This window comes from Hibiscus syriacus, unplaced genomic scaffold (genome assembly GCF_006381635.1).
Source record: "Hibiscus syriacus cultivar Baekdansim isolate YM2019G1 unplaced genomic scaffold, ASM638163v2 tig00111166_pilon, whole genome shotgun sequence".
In the NCBI taxonomy this organism is placed as follows: domain Eukaryota; kingdom Viridiplantae; phylum Streptophyta; class Magnoliopsida; order Malvales; family Malvaceae; genus Hibiscus; species Hibiscus syriacus.
Window position 1 is genome coordinate 2409002 of NW_024063008.1, and position 15541 is coordinate 2424542.

At 34.9% G+C, this 15541-nt stretch overlaps 1 protein-coding gene across 1 annotated transcript; it reads right to left on the bottom strand.

Annotated features, from left to right (window-relative positions):
- Positions 1 to 6387: 6387 nt before the first annotated feature.
- LOC120155319 (membrane protein of ER body-like protein) lies at positions 6388 to 15309 on the bottom strand. The gene is made up of 8 exons (XM_039166870.1): positions 14970 to 15309; positions 13837 to 13977; positions 13297 to 13695; positions 12456 to 13031; positions 8163 to 8384; positions 7473 to 7700; positions 7290 to 7351; positions 6388 to 6996 (listed from the first exon to the last, which is right to left on the bottom strand). Exons 1-8 carry the CDS (start codon positions 15307 to 15309, stop codon positions 6532 to 6534), a joined length of 2433 nt encoding a protein of 810 aa, XP_039022801.1. The 3' UTR covers positions 6388 to 6531.
- Between the last annotated feature and the right edge of the window lie 232 nt (positions 15310 to 15541).

Here is a 15541-nt window from a genome sequence, read left to right on the forward strand (position 1 = left end):
TCACTATTTGTTGGTATGTATTCCATTTAAATACTCTATAGACTTTGGTTTATGCCTAGAATCGGCTAAACCATAGCTTTGATACCATTAAATAAAACACCCTCAACTCATACCCGACCCGGATATGAGTCCAGGATGTCACATTGACTAAACAAAATCATACTCTAAAAAAACTGATAAAACATTTGAACTTATATTATTAAAATACAATAATATACATATGTTAATATAAGTTTATCAAAATACTCAGAGCATACACAATTTAACATTCTATTACATGCCAACATTGATTTACATAACAAAATGGCATACTATTAAGTTGCTTCTGATCTGATAGTTGCATGAGAAATGTTGTCCAGCTGCTTAACCTTGATCGTCTACTTTCTCGGATCCTACATGTGAAACACTCACACGCTAAGTCATCGACTTAGTGTAGAAATATAATAATAATGATAACAAAGAAATGTAATGGAGATGCCATAATTAAATGAAATAAGATGAAATCAAATGCTTAACCATGCAGTTTATATCATGTTCTTTACATGTAAGAATAATATATTAACATTCGTGAATTCATATTAATAAAATTATTGGCCCATGATACCATACTGAGAACCTAAGGCATGTGAGTACTGTGAGATTGTGCACTATGCTGTCACCACAGCTCGTATAAATGTACCGAAGTGCCACGTAGAATTGCACCGAAGTGCTGCGTAGAATTACACCGTAGTGCTATATAAGATTGTCCCTAAGGACCACATAGAAAATTTCCTTAAGAATCATATACATATGCCAAAGATCAAGTATGTGTCTTAAAAGACCTCACACATGTTCCAAAGAATACATATATATCCCGAAGGACCGCGTAGACCCTCAACTATACATATAGTTCTCATCTACATAACATGGGCTTTCACTATTCCCATAATTTATATTGTATAGACATATAATTTCCATACCTTTATCACATAAATATATCATGTTCCATCATTGTATCACATAGCTTATATAACCTTTCCTGCATATTCATGTCACTTAATGCATATAATATGAATTCATTTCATGTATCATAATATGAAATGCGATCATGTATCAAAATATTGAATCTAGACTTATCACAAGTCTAGAACTGAATAGAATACATATTCATGTTATACATACGCACTCACCTATATTTCCTTGCTTTTTCCTCGATCGATCCTACGAGGCAATTGTTCTGGAACTTGTTTAGGCTCGGTATTTATAGAGTAATTCATTGATGCTAATCAGTATACTAATTAATGTATTCTAAACTATCATTTCTTGGGCAAAAAGAAAAGCCATTTTCATCTTTTAATGAAGGTATGCATAGATGCACCACACCATGCATCAATGCATAAATCCTATTCGATGTTTATATTTAAGGGGGTGCATCGATGCACTCCTTATGCATCGATGCATTGATGGCATTCGATGTTTGTATTTTAAAAGAGTGCATCAATGCACTTCATGTGCATCGATACACCTTGAACAATTTTTTAGATTTATCCTTGATGCATCGGTGCACATTGAATGTGCATCGATGCACATCCCAGAAACGTCATTTTAAGCATGAAAATCTCTTTATAATCTTCTCTACACTTTATATTTCACTTCCTTTTATATCCCTAACTTGCATACACTTACTTAAACTAATTATTATCCATTTGATACCTTTAAAACTTAGAAATCCAATTCTCCATATACAATTTAAGAATTTCATTCAATTTCCAACATGTTCTAAATCGAATTCTGACACTTCATATCCTTTAATTAGCTTGATGACAAGTCAAATCCCACTTAGAATTCTTATTATGAACTCTAATCCAAGATTTTACTTTTCTACTTTCTTTCTTTAATCCTTCCTAACCCCATCATCTTATGGTTTTAAGATAACCTAAGCTTTCCTTAAACTTAGTTATCATCTAATGATCAATAAGCAACCTTAAATTCATCAAGAATTTGATTAACAAGAAAACTGACCTTTAGCTTGGTCTCACGGGGAAGAAGAAGAATGAAGAAGAAGAGAAATCTAGAAACTTTGGTTCTCTCCAATAGCTTTCACGTGGTTTATTAAATAACCCCAAGTAATATTTAATTATTTCTCTTGCTAAAAGACTCATTTGCCCTCTTAATTTTCCTTCTTTGCTTATCCATCCTACATAACACATTCTCATTAAATATTTCAACTATTCAATTTATCTACTTTGGTCACTAAATTTTAAAATTTCACAATTTGATCACTAACTCGGTATGGAGGATGTTACACCTCAGACCCGGATCTGGGTCGGATACGGGTTGAGGGTGTTACAAATATTCATGTAGTTATTTAAATCACATGAATTTCCTCCACCCATGCACCATATGCAATTCTATGATTTACCTAAGTGAATGCCTTGGGGCCTGAGAGCCCACCCAATAAAGTTTCTCGAGGCATCAGAGTTTACCCAAGGGTCACCTTAGGTCCGTAAGGAATTACTAGCTCGATCAGTCTGAACCTATATAAGGAATTACCAATTTGACTGAGTTGAACCTCAATACTTCATCCTACCCAGATAATGTCCCAATAAAACAGTTCAAGTAGTAATCAGTAGATCATATGATCTATAAATCAGGAACAATTATATTTTCCAATGAAAACATGTAATTAGTAAATTAGTAAATCATAAATTTAGGTGAAACACATTTCAAAATAGATAAAACAGTCAAGTAGTAAATAGGGAACACACTAGGATCAAATTATTTTCCGGAGGTACTTAACAATTATCAAGTGGGGGGAACATGGAACTTCTGCAAACTGATTAAATTTCATAAACAATACCCCTATAAAAATGGGGTTTGATAGCTGACATATTCATTAGTCATTCGGGAAGTGATTATCAAGATCTTATAGTATTTATATATTTTTCGGAGGCATTTGATCGTTATCAAGAAGGAAAAGCGTATAACTATTGTAGATTGGACGGAATTCAGAATCGAGGTCCTATAAAAAGGTTCGTTCATTAACAGATCTAATCAACCTTCCGAAATTGATATTTCAAAAATTCAATTAAGATTCGAGTGTATTAAAAAAATACTTAGGAACCTTTACATTAGAATTTTTGAAGACCTAGAGATAACATGAGTGTTTTCATTATTCAGGAAATTATGGGTATTTCGAACATTTTAATTTATTATGGCTTCTTAGTAACTTAATCTAATAAAGGTAAAACGGTAGTTTGCATTATTATGAATTTATATCCCATTATCATAACTTCGAGTCAAATCGTATTAATCAATCTCTACCCTGTAAAACTTGTCAATAAACCAGACTAATATACTTCATGAATAATCACTTTTTAATATTGATTACACTGGTAGAACTGGTCACTTTCAGAATCACCCCTGAATGAAACTAGAGGAGACGATAAGGAATTCGATGATATTATATTTTTCTGTGATGTATCAGTATCAAGAATACCAATATACTTGAGTTATACTACATAATCTTTAGGGATGATACAACATGAGTTTATTGGTGTTTTTAAAATTTATCCAAAGACACTTACTTATTCCAAGTTGCTAGGATATTTAAGTCACTTCAACACTCAAGGTTACTTCAGTCATCTTGAAGTTCAAGGTATTTTTAATCCTTTTAGGGTTTAAGGGTATTTCAGTTATTTGATTATAGGAGATTATTTTAGTTAATTCGCAGTTCGATTCTATTTCAATAATTCCTTTCAATCCAAACATATACATTTTTTAGATAATTGGTCAATTATGTCCTTTCTGGGTCATTTTCACCTTCATGGGAGATCTTGGTCGTTTTACACTACAAAGTCGGTTTACACTACAAGGGCATTTTGGTCAAATTACAATTCAAGGGTATTCTAGTCTTTTCCTTCTGTCCAGTCTTTCCATTTAATTCAATTTTTTTCCGAATAATTCAAACATGAATAATACTTCCAATATTTTAATCTTTAGGTGGTTGCTGATAAATCAATAATTATAAGTCTTGTATCTTCTCAAAAGTTAGGATTCGATTATCAGTGACTATCCGAGCATATCGGGAATTTAGCAGGTGAATCAATATTTTGTCGGATTAATTACGAATTCAGAGGGTACTTTTATTATTAGGGTTAGTCCGGACCATTTTTACTTCTTAAGGGTAATCTCGTAATTTCTTAATCTTGTATTTCCAGCATTTAACCTTTAAAGAAATTAATCAGAGTTTTGGATCATGAGGTTAATTTATTTACTAACTAATCCCTGAACTTAGAATTATTTCTGATTGGTTTACCGATTTCTTTTGTGAATGCCTTTATTCCATATTCAGTTTGAGTCCAATGATAATTAAATACACCTAATTAACCAATCATTTACATTCATGCATTTACCAATTATCAATGAGTTCTGAAAAACATACAAAAGGTATTAGAGAATTACCTTGATTTTCATACTCCACCGATCGAACATTTAAACTCCATTCGATCACTCTCGAACTTGAATCCAACGTCCAATAATATCTCGGATACATATAAATAGAAATTACATCAGAAATGAGGCTTAATTGAGGAAAATGGATCGAATCGAAAAGTAAAATGCTAAAAAATAGCTTATCGGATTTGAATTTGGGGAAATAGACTTCGGATTCGAACTCATGACATCAAAAAACATAAAATATTGTTTTTTTAAAAAATTATGACTTTTTGGGTCAACATCAATGGTCAACTATGGTCAAAGTCAACGGTCAACGAGTTAACTAGGACGAGTTGACTTAACTTGACCAGTTCGGGTTGATTCGGTCGGGTCAAATAGACCCGGTTCAGAGCGGATTGGGTCGGTCCAGACTAACTGGACCGGTTTAAAAGGCTTCCCTGAAGCGTGGAAGAGCCCCACGCATAAGCAGCGATACATGCCTGTGGCGATAGGGTAAGGGATGATCATTGAATACTCCAAACATATCCAAATATCGAATACGACCCAATTCGACATCAAACAAGTCAAAACCACGATGAAATTAACAAAAAACGATCAAAGATTACCCCCAACGACGGATGATGAATGTACAATGATCATCGACGGTTTTGGTTGGGTTTTGATCGGAATTGACCGGGGAACACAACGCTGACTAGAGTGAGGCTCACAGGCGGTTAGAACGGCCTAAATCGAGGAGAAAAATGGCGGTGATGCAATGGGTTTCCTCCCTTCGATTAACGATGCTCGACGATTGATTGGGGTCGTTGACGGTTGGGGACTAATCGTCGGAGGTCGTCGGTTCGATTGGTGGCAACGGAGCACGACAATGATGGTCGGATTAGAGCGAATCCTAGTGGATAGGTGGTAGTTAAGGTTAGGTAGAGAATTTGGAGATAAATTTGAGGTTTTTGCTTGCTCGACCAAGAGTTTTTTTTTTCAATTTTAGTTATATAAGTGGGTTAAAATAATTAAATAATATATTTATTAAAAATAAACATAAATAGTGCCCTAGCATAATGGCTAAGGCATAGGTGTCCATGACCTTAGGGTTACAGTTCAACACCCCCACAGCCACCCCCAAGCCCTTTTTTTTTTTGTTTTTGATGTCAGATGAGTTATAGTTAAATTATGATATTAGTCCCTGAACTCTCTACATAATCAAAATTAACCCAAAAAATTTTAAAATTATTTATTTTAATCCCTTAATTAAATTAAATAAATAAATTATATTATAAATGTAGTATTTTGGTGTGACATTTTTTTCTGAAAAATATTGTTAGTATAAATTTATACAAGAGGTTATATGAATAAAAAAAATTAATTTATTAAATATTATGTCGGTTGTATCACGAACTCATCAAGTGACTTCAATAATTAAGGAAATGTTGTTCTCTTTAAAAATCTTGTATTTAAACAACTATGTTTGTATAATGAATTCAAAATGATCAAAAGTCTAAGGATCAACATAAAATAAGAATCATACTTTAAGGATAAAATTAAAATATTTAAAAATAAATTCGCATTGAATATCAATAATAAAATTAATATCATTTAAAATATTAACATTGCTCTAAAAGTAATTAACATCCTTTAAAAGGAAATTAACATCCACATAAAATAATATTTTTATAGAAATTTTTTTAACTTCTAATAACATAAATTAAAATTTTTAAATTAATCTTTATCTTTACATTACTCGAATCTAAATTATTTAATTAATAAGTCGATAATTATAAAAAAATAAATACAGGTTCTATTTAATTTATTTTTTTTCTAATGGAGTGTTTATATACTCAATGTCCAAGTATTAATTTACATAAATATAAATCTAAAAATTAAAAATATTTGAGATCATCCTAAAAATATAAAAAAAAATAATTAAAATAATTTGACAAATTGGAAGGCTAAAAATGTCATTAAACTCATTTATTTCCTTAATAAGTTCTTTCGTAATATAGATATTCGAACAAAAAAAGGTAATTTAAGAGTACAACTGAGAACCGATTCTCATGGCATCATTCTATTCAAAATTCATTGGTACTCAACCCCAGAACTTTAATAGGATGCCCTTCCCACCTCCATCGACAGTGTCTCCAAAAATGGCAAGCTGACAGTTGAATTCGATTCGAACAAACCAAGCTGCTCGAGCAGTTTCTTGAGCAGTTGGCCAACTACATACGAGATGCCGGACGCCGTAATCCCGAGGCCAATGTAATAAGACACGGATCGGATGTAAGTTCTACGTGGTCTTCTAACATGGCCTTTCCCAAGTGCAAGCAAAAAGATGCATATTAAAGAAGCGCCAGCCACTGCTGCGAGCTTGAGGTCTTTATCATCACTTTTACGGAACAAGAAGCCGTAGACAACAGGAGGAACCAACCCGAAAACGAGGTATGATAAGATAGCTACAACCGCATGCATTGCAAAATTCTGTCTCCGCCCCAACATCACTCGATACCGGTCTTCCTCGACATCGGAAGCTCCACCAACACGAGGTTGGTCATTTTTCAGTTCTCTAAGCTGAAAAGTTAAATAGTAAGCAGAGTGCCAGAAATGAGAAAGACAAGGGTCTGACTGTGAACATGCATATTGAAGAATGAAAACAAGAGCCTAGGAGTTAACAAGTCCTATACTGCTCTTATCGGCAGGGACTTTTGAAGTTGAATCCGAATACAGGTCTGATCTTCGGTACAACATTCATGGATTGGCAATAAATTTATTAAAAAGTATTCATTACATGTTAACAGACAACTTCCAGTTTTACCATGCATCATTAGAACCAAGTAATCTTATTCACCAAGGGGGTAACTCACATTATGAAAAATGATCACAAGTCCTCCAATCAGATTTGCCACTCCCAAAGCCAAAACATTCACTGCAATATCGAAGCAAAAACTTGTGTGACACATATGTTGCGATCAAGGAACCGGAGTCATCATAGAGTTAGATTTGCCATTTGATGTAATCTAGAGAAGGGAAAAAGAGAGGAAACTTACATGTAGCAGCACCCGCACCAGCTGCAGAAGACACAACACCTAAACTTGTGATTGATTCAACTAATCCACCGTAGACAATGCTTTTCAGAATTTCCCATTCATGAAGCTCACCAGCGTCGGAACCTCTACATTCAGTTTCCGTTGTTCTTTGAGACGAAGGTGCCACATCCGTCCCAGGGTGTAATGTTGGCTCAAGTAGCCCAGTTTCAATATCCTTTATCTCATTACCTGCATCATATTGCAATGGCAGACAACGCGGAAAAGTTGGAACTTCAACAAATCTAACATTCGACACATTGCATTACAATAACAATCAAGTATACAAGTCGATTCATGTGAGAAAGCAATCTTTTTTCAGTTTAAAAGAAAGAACTTAAGAAGCTAAACATTCAATTAAAGGGAACAGACAAAGTGTGAATTGGTTATTCTATGATAGCAAGCAAGCACAAATTTATGTATGAATTGAAAACATAAGATTGCTATGAATAACATTAAGCTTAAAAGTTCTGTTTCGTATGTTGAGAAAGAGCAGGTTCCATCAAGTGATCAACATTACCAAATGCATAGGAGCTTTTGGTGTGTATCTAATAATAGATGCCACTTTTGCTTAAAGCAAATATGCAAATATGAAAAGGAGTGCTTAGCAGTAAAATCATTTTATGGAAACGCAGCCCTACAATATGCTCATACAAACAATTCTCTGCAACATGTCAACAACTGGCTTCTTCTCAGTAGAGTCGGCTATCATCTTGTCAAGTAGAGTGTTGTTTGTCGAAGAAAATATATCACTTTTTCCAGGTTCTTTGGGTTTTATAGCCGCACCATCAATATATCCCTTGTCGATAAGTGATGGGGTTAACACTGCAGCACTTAGTGCTGATATGGCATGACCAGCTTGAACAGGTGAAGATTCTAATATTCCATGTGAAGCACAAATAGACAGCTATTAGTAAGAATGATATGATGGTGATAGCCAAGATAGTCAAGGGCTTTCATCTAGGAAAGCTGACAAGAAAATGAGAGATGAAACAGAAAAGACCATCACTAACATAAGACATTGTAACTTTGAATCCTGGGGTTCCTCAAAAACACCTACTTCAACTCATTCAAAAAGGCTCTGCTGAAAACAAACAATTAGAACCACCAGACAGGAAAATCCTAACACAAAAATTCCTAGGCAATCTGAAACCTGCCAAGAAACTATAAATACCATAACCCATTAAGCTTCAAAATCATCCCAAATCATTCTAGCTTTCTCTCAATACTAGAGAATTTAGAGAGTTTTCTTGAGAGTTGTTTTCTTTTTTTTATCAAGAGAGAATTGTTACTGTTTTTTCCTTGTTAGATTGAGAGAAGTAATAATTCATATTTTCTCATAGTGAAATTCTTCTATCTTTACCCGTGGTTTTTACCCTATATTATTTAAGGGTTTTCCACGTAAAATTTGTGTATTTTTTATCTTTATTTTTATTTTCTCAAATTATCAGATACGATTTTGTTCTATCCGATAGCCGTATTTCGATACAATTGGTATCAAGAGCCAGATCTGAGTGTGTAATATTTACTTATTGTCTTTGTGGTTGCCACCAAAAGGTGGATCCTCCAACATAAGAAAATAAAAAGATATTACTCATTCTTTGAAGGTTCCAGAGAACTATTCACGATAGTGAAATAGTGGGAGCTATCCGTAATAAGAGCTATGACAACGAAATTTGATATTGAAAAGTTCAATGGGAGAAATTTCTCATTGTGGAAATTGAAGATAAAGGTCATCCTGAGGAAAGACAGTTGTCTAGCAGCTATCAGTAAAAGGTCGGTAGATTTCACAGATGACAACAAATAGATCGAAATGGATGGGAATGCCATGAAAAACTTTCATCTAGCATTAGCAGATGAAGTATTGTTAAACATCGAGGAGAAGGAGACAACTAGAATGATATGGGATCATCTCACCAAATTGTATTGATGGAGTAAAGGGATATCGCTTGTGGGATCTCACTGCCTGCAAAGTGATCATCAACAGGGATGTTATCTTTGTAGAAGATAAACTACAAAGAAAATAAGAAGATGGTAGTGCTGAAAAGTCAGAGACTACACAAATACATGTGGAAAATGAGGTTGAACAAGAAGATTTTTCTGAAGCAGAATCAGCACATGATGAACAAGAACCATAGAGCTTTGAAGCTCCAACAACTCGTCAATCAGATCGTATGAAAAGGCGTCCCAATTGACGCTCAAATTATATTATAGAATGAAATATTGCATACTACCTTTTAACAAAGGACGGTGAGCCATCAACATTCCAGGAGGCAATAAACAGCTCAGATACTTCACTGTGGATGATGGCGATGCAAGAAGAAATTGAAGCCCTTCATAAAAATAATACATGGGACCTTGTGTCACTACCACAAGGAAGGAAGCCAATTGGTAACAAATGGGTCTTCAAAATCAAGCAAAATGGTAACGATCAAGTTAAGAGGTATCGTGCAAGACAGGTGGTCAAAGGAGGTTGAACAAGGAGATTTTTCTTAAGCAGAACCAGCACATGATGAACAAGAACCAGAGAGTTCTGAAGCTCCAACAACTCGTCAATCAAATTGTATGAAAAAACATCCCAATTGGCGCTCAAATTATGTTATAGAAGGAAATATTGCATACTGTCTTTTAAAAAAGGACAGTGAGCCATCAACATTCCATGAGGCAATAAACAACTCAGATGCTTCACTGTGGATGATGGCGATGCAAGAAGAAATTGAAGCTCTTCAGGAAAATAATACATGAGACCTTGTGTCACTACCACAAGGAAGGAAGCCATTGGTAACAAATGGGTCTTCAAAATCAAGCACAAATGGTAAAGATCAAGTTGAGAGGTATCGTGCAGGACTGGTGGTCAAAGGATATGTTCAAAAAGAAGGTATTTATTTCAATAAAATATTTTCTCCTAGGTTCGATTAACAACAGTTCGAGTAGTCTTGGCAATGTGTGCTACATTGAACTTACATCTAGAACAGTTAGATGCTAAAACAACTTTTTTTCATGAAAATCTTAAAGAAGAGATTTACATGCTCAAACCTAAAGGTTTTGAAGAAAAAGAAAAGAAAAACTTGGTTTGCAGGTTGAAAAAATTTATGTACGGTCTAAAGTAAGAGCCGAGGTGTTGGTATAAAAGATTTGATTCCTTCATTATGTGTCTTGGATACAACATAATTAATACAGACCCTTGTGCTTATTTCAAGAGGTTTGGTGATAACGATTTTGTTATATTACTGTTGTATGTGCAGATTGTATGAAAAGACATCCCAATTGGCGCTCAAATTATGTTATAGAAGGAAATATTGCATACTGTCTTTTAACAGATGACAGTGAGCCATCAACATTCCAAGAGGCAATAAACAACTCAGATACTTCACTGTGGATGATAGCGATGCAAGAAGAAATTGAAGCTCTTCAGGAAAATAATACACGAGACATTGTGTCACTACTACAAGGAAGGAAGCCATTGGTAACAAATGGGTCTTCAAAATCAAGCAAAATGGTAACGATCAAGTTGAGAGGTATCGTGCAGGACTGGTGATCAAAGGATATGCTCAAAAAGAAGGTATTGATTTCAATGAAATATTTTCTCTCATGGTTCAATTAACAACAGTTCGAGTAGTCTTGGCAATGTGTGCTACATTGAACTTACATCTAGAGCAGTTAGATGTTAAAACAACTTTTTTTCATGTAAATCTTGAAAAAGAGATTTACATGCTCAAACCTGAAGGTTTTGAAGAAAAAGAAAAGAAAAACTTGATTTGCAGGTTGAAAAAATTTTTGTACGGTCTAAAGTAAGAGCCGAGGTGTTGGTATAAGAGATTTGATTCCTTCATATGTGTCTTGGATACAACAGAATTAATGCAAACCCTTGTGCTTATTTCAAGAAGTTTGGTGATAACAATTTTGATATATTACTGTTGTATGTGGATAACATGTTAGTTGCAGGACCCAACAAAGATCATATTGAAGAATTGAAGGCACAACTGGCTAGGGAATTTGAAATGAAGAACTTGGGATCAGCAAACAAGATTCTAGGGATGCAAATTCACCGAGACAAAAGTAATAAGAAGATTTGGCTTTCACAAAAGAATTACTTGAAGAATATCTTGTCACGATTCAACATGCAAGATTGTAAGCCAATTTCTACCCCTCTTCCTATTAACTTCAAATTTTCGTCCAATATGAGTCCTAGCAGTAAAGAAGAGAGGATAGAGATGTCTCGAGTGCCGTATGCATCGGCAGTGGGAAGTTTAATGTTTGCTATGATATGCACAAGACCAGACATTGCACAAACAGTGGGAGTGGTTAGTCGATACATGGCGAATCCAGGCAAAGAGCATTAGAATACAACAAAGAGGTACAAGGTAGAAATAATGGTGTGAAGATATGATTGTTCCAATCAAATCTTCAAGTGAGAAATTGTTGAAAATTCTGCACCGAAAGTACATGAAATTTGTCAAAAAATGATGCACCAATTGAAGTAAAAAATGGGGGCACCGAAAAGGGGTTGTAAATTGTTGAATTTTGACATGATAAATCATAAATTTAACCCCTGTACTTTAGAATATTTATAAGATTAGTCTTTAAGCTTAACTATAAATACCCTAACCTATTAAACTTGAAAACCATCCCAAATCATTATAGTTTTCTCCTAATACTAGAGAATTTAGAGAGAGTTTTCTTGAGAGTTATTTTCTCCTTTTTATCAAGAGAGAATTGTTATTGTTTTCTTTTTGTTAAATCGAGAGAATTTATAATTCCTATTTTCTCATAGTAAAATTTTTTTATATTTGCTCGTGGTTTTTTCCCTATATTATTTAGGGGTTTTCCACGTAAAATTTGTGTTTTTTTTATCTTCATTTTTATTTACTCAAATTATCAGATACAATTTTACTTTATCCGATAGCCGTATTCCGCTACAAATAATAATTGTAAAGTTAACCATACCTTTCCCAACAGTTACTTTGCTCTTAGATGCAAAAATAGAGGAAATCCAATTTGTTCTATCTGTAGTTATCTTTTGAGGGCTTTGCTTGCTGATGTTCTGGTTTATGCCCTGTGGACTTCTTGCATTTTCACCACGACTTATCTTTTGAGGGCCTGATTTATCTTCATTCCAGCTAATAGGTTGAGGTTTTTGTGCATCTTCATTATGATTTGTATGTTGAGGACTACTGATGTCCACATCATGAGTTCTTTTTTGAGGACTTTGTGCGTCTTCATCGTGGCTTACTTGTTGAGGAGTTTCTGCATTTCCATTCTGGAGTACAACTTTAGAGATTTCTATTTTTTCCTGCAGGCTTATCACTTGAGGACTTTGTGTATTCTCACTTAGATTTACTCTTTGTGGAGTTTGTGTGTTCTCACTCAGGTTTGTTTCTTGGGCACTTCCTGTGTGTTCTTTTTGCCTTATCTCAGGTGTGGTCTGTATGTTTTCCCTTTGTCTAATCTCTTGTGTGCTTTGTGAGTGTTCAGTTCGTCTCCCCCATCTGAAGAACTCTAACATCTTGAAACAACCATTTCCTTCAAGATTTAAAGAATGAAATTAGGTTTCATGCCCATAAAACACCCTAAATAGTAATGATCTGAAACTTGCCAAGTTAAAAATATATGTATACATTTGATTTGGAATTCATACCAAGGAACTAACAAGTAACATAAAAACATGCATCAAAATGGACATTGCATGCATGAGAGGTTACCACTGTATGCACTATGCATAAAGTTGTTTCTGCTCTAATGATCAGTAAGATAATTAGATTATCATGTGAAATAAGTAACAGAATACCTATAGGAATGAAAAGGCTGAAGCATGATAAGCAGCTGAATGCTTCTTGTTTTTGTTCTTGTTCTCTACCATCATTTTGCTCATCTGGTGCTGCTACTGGACTAACATTTGGATGGATTTCAGGTGTGTCGTCACTGCCACCTAAGCCTGCAGAATTAGGAATCGGGTCCAGCTTGCTACCACGCTTTGGTCTGTGGCGTATTGAAAATTTTGGCCTTCTTCTAAGGATAACCTTTTTTGTGATGCAGGAATTGCAATTTGGGCAGTACAAATGATGTGTATTTTGTTTATCTAAAACCCTTTCAACATCTAAGTCCACTAAGTCCTCTTCGATTTCTTCGAATAAGTCAATGTCGGCCTCTACTTTGGTTCCATTCTCAAAATGCTTGAAACTTCCATTTGCTTCACGTAAATGTTCAACTGGTGCAGGTCTCAAGCCAAAATCGTTCTTATCGTCAGAATTTTTCACCATTTGATTATTGATTTCCATGCTCGGAAATTTTGTAATTTCAGATTGCTTTTCATTGATGAAAGTTCCATTTGCTTCATGTAAATGTTCAACTGGTGCAGGCGTCGAACCAAAATCTTTCTTATCCTCGGAATTTTTCACCATTTGATGATCGATTTCCGTGCTCTGGAGCTCTGTAATTTCAGATTGCTTTTCATTGATGGATTCAGTGCCTGCAACCAGGAAGCAAACAAGCACTTTGTTATGCAACTGTCATCTAGCATTTTTTTCTATAGAAAACATTTCAATTTGAACCAAGTTGTCTCCTGATAATATGCCGTGATTTATTTAAATATCTAAGACCTGCAACTGATCAATGGAATATTAGAATTAAAACCCAAACTCAATATTTTACAGATCGAAAGTGAAGTATGAACATATCTAAACACAACAGAATTTCAGAGGTCAAGTTTGAATCTGGTCAGCATTTTCAATGGACACGAAGCTAACATCAACAAGCAATAATGAAAGGAAACAGCTACCCACAAATCACTACAATAATCCATTGACAAGGTTCAATCTAAGGCGACTTGATCAGCTGGCAACTGCTACTAATCTAGGCATCTACTGGCCTTCAGTTTCTAAACCCCGCTGATTTAATGTTTTGGTACTCATTGGCAAGTGCAAGTACCCCTCACCCTCAGGATCTAGGACATTAAGTATGCAAGAATCTCCAATTTGATGGGACCAATTTCAATGGCGACATTTCCATATTCCTTCAGCCACATACAATGATAAACAATGGCATTTGTATTAACAAACAGATAATGAGAGAGGATTATGATTGTGAAACAAGTAGGGGAATAAAATAAATACAAAACGAGAAAAATGGTGAATAAAAGCAAATATTGAGAGTCGGTGTCAGTCATTTGCAAGAAGAGCCAAAGAAATGAAAATTTGGTGGTCCTTCTCAACTTTCACATGATATTTGAGCACAAAGTTGCTGATAATGGCAGGATGGCCTTGTTTTTTTTTTTTTTTTGTAATGCACAATTGCACAGAGCAGTAAGCAAAAAAGGGTCAACATTGAAGAAGGTAAAAACTGAACGGGGGAAGAACAAGAAGGGATTCACCAAGATCACACAGTAAAGAAAAAGAAAAAAAATCTAAAAGTTGGGTAGCTAAGTTCAAACATACTGACAACCATTATGAGATATTTGGGTACCTTGGAGTTTGTCAAAGTAAACGCTGTTTCCACCGCCTTCCCCATTCACAACTTGGTCGGCTTCCCCATTCTCGCCGCCGCATGCAGTTACTTGTGCATCTTCTTTTTCTTCCACTTCTTGGTCAGGAATTTCAGGGGTAGTTCCATTGGTAGGGGCAGGCTGAAGCTCACCTTCAGCACTGGTAGCAGTAGCTCCGACTCCACTGGGTGGATGCCTTGAGCTTGAACGCCTTGCTAAAAGGTCCACGCCCGCCTCTTCTTCTTCTTCTTCTTCCTCTTGGTCTAGCCATAAAGTTTCGTTGGGCAACTTTGGGTCAAATTGTTGTTGCTCCATGTCCATGTTTGACTTCCAAATCTTCACTGGTAGACCCCCACACCCACTATTCACCTCAGCCACTTGTATAGCTGGAATTTGGCAAAAGTATCATCTGTGCCCACCATCATATAGCAGAGAGAAAAAAGAAATACTACTAATATACAATGTATTTGGAAGGATTCATTGGGCAAATAATAAAAAAAACTAAATAAATATAAATGTTGAAAAATCAATATGGAATTTAAGTCATTTATTA

Bases quoted from the DNA above. Each gene is read 5' to 3' on its own strand.
- LOC120155319 (XM_039166870.1), bottom strand. From the start codon at position 15,309: ATGGACATGGAGCAACAACAATTTGACCCAAAGTTGCCCAACGAAACT. The intron at 13,696-13,836 runs ATGGAACTTTCA...TACGTGAAGCAA, and splicing joins TGAACATTTACATGAAGCAA to ATGGAAGTTTCAAGCATTTT. The intron at 13,032-13,296 runs GTATTCTGTTAC...TAAATCTTGAAG, and splicing joins CAGCCTTTTCATTCCTATAG to GAAATGGTTGTTTCAAGATG.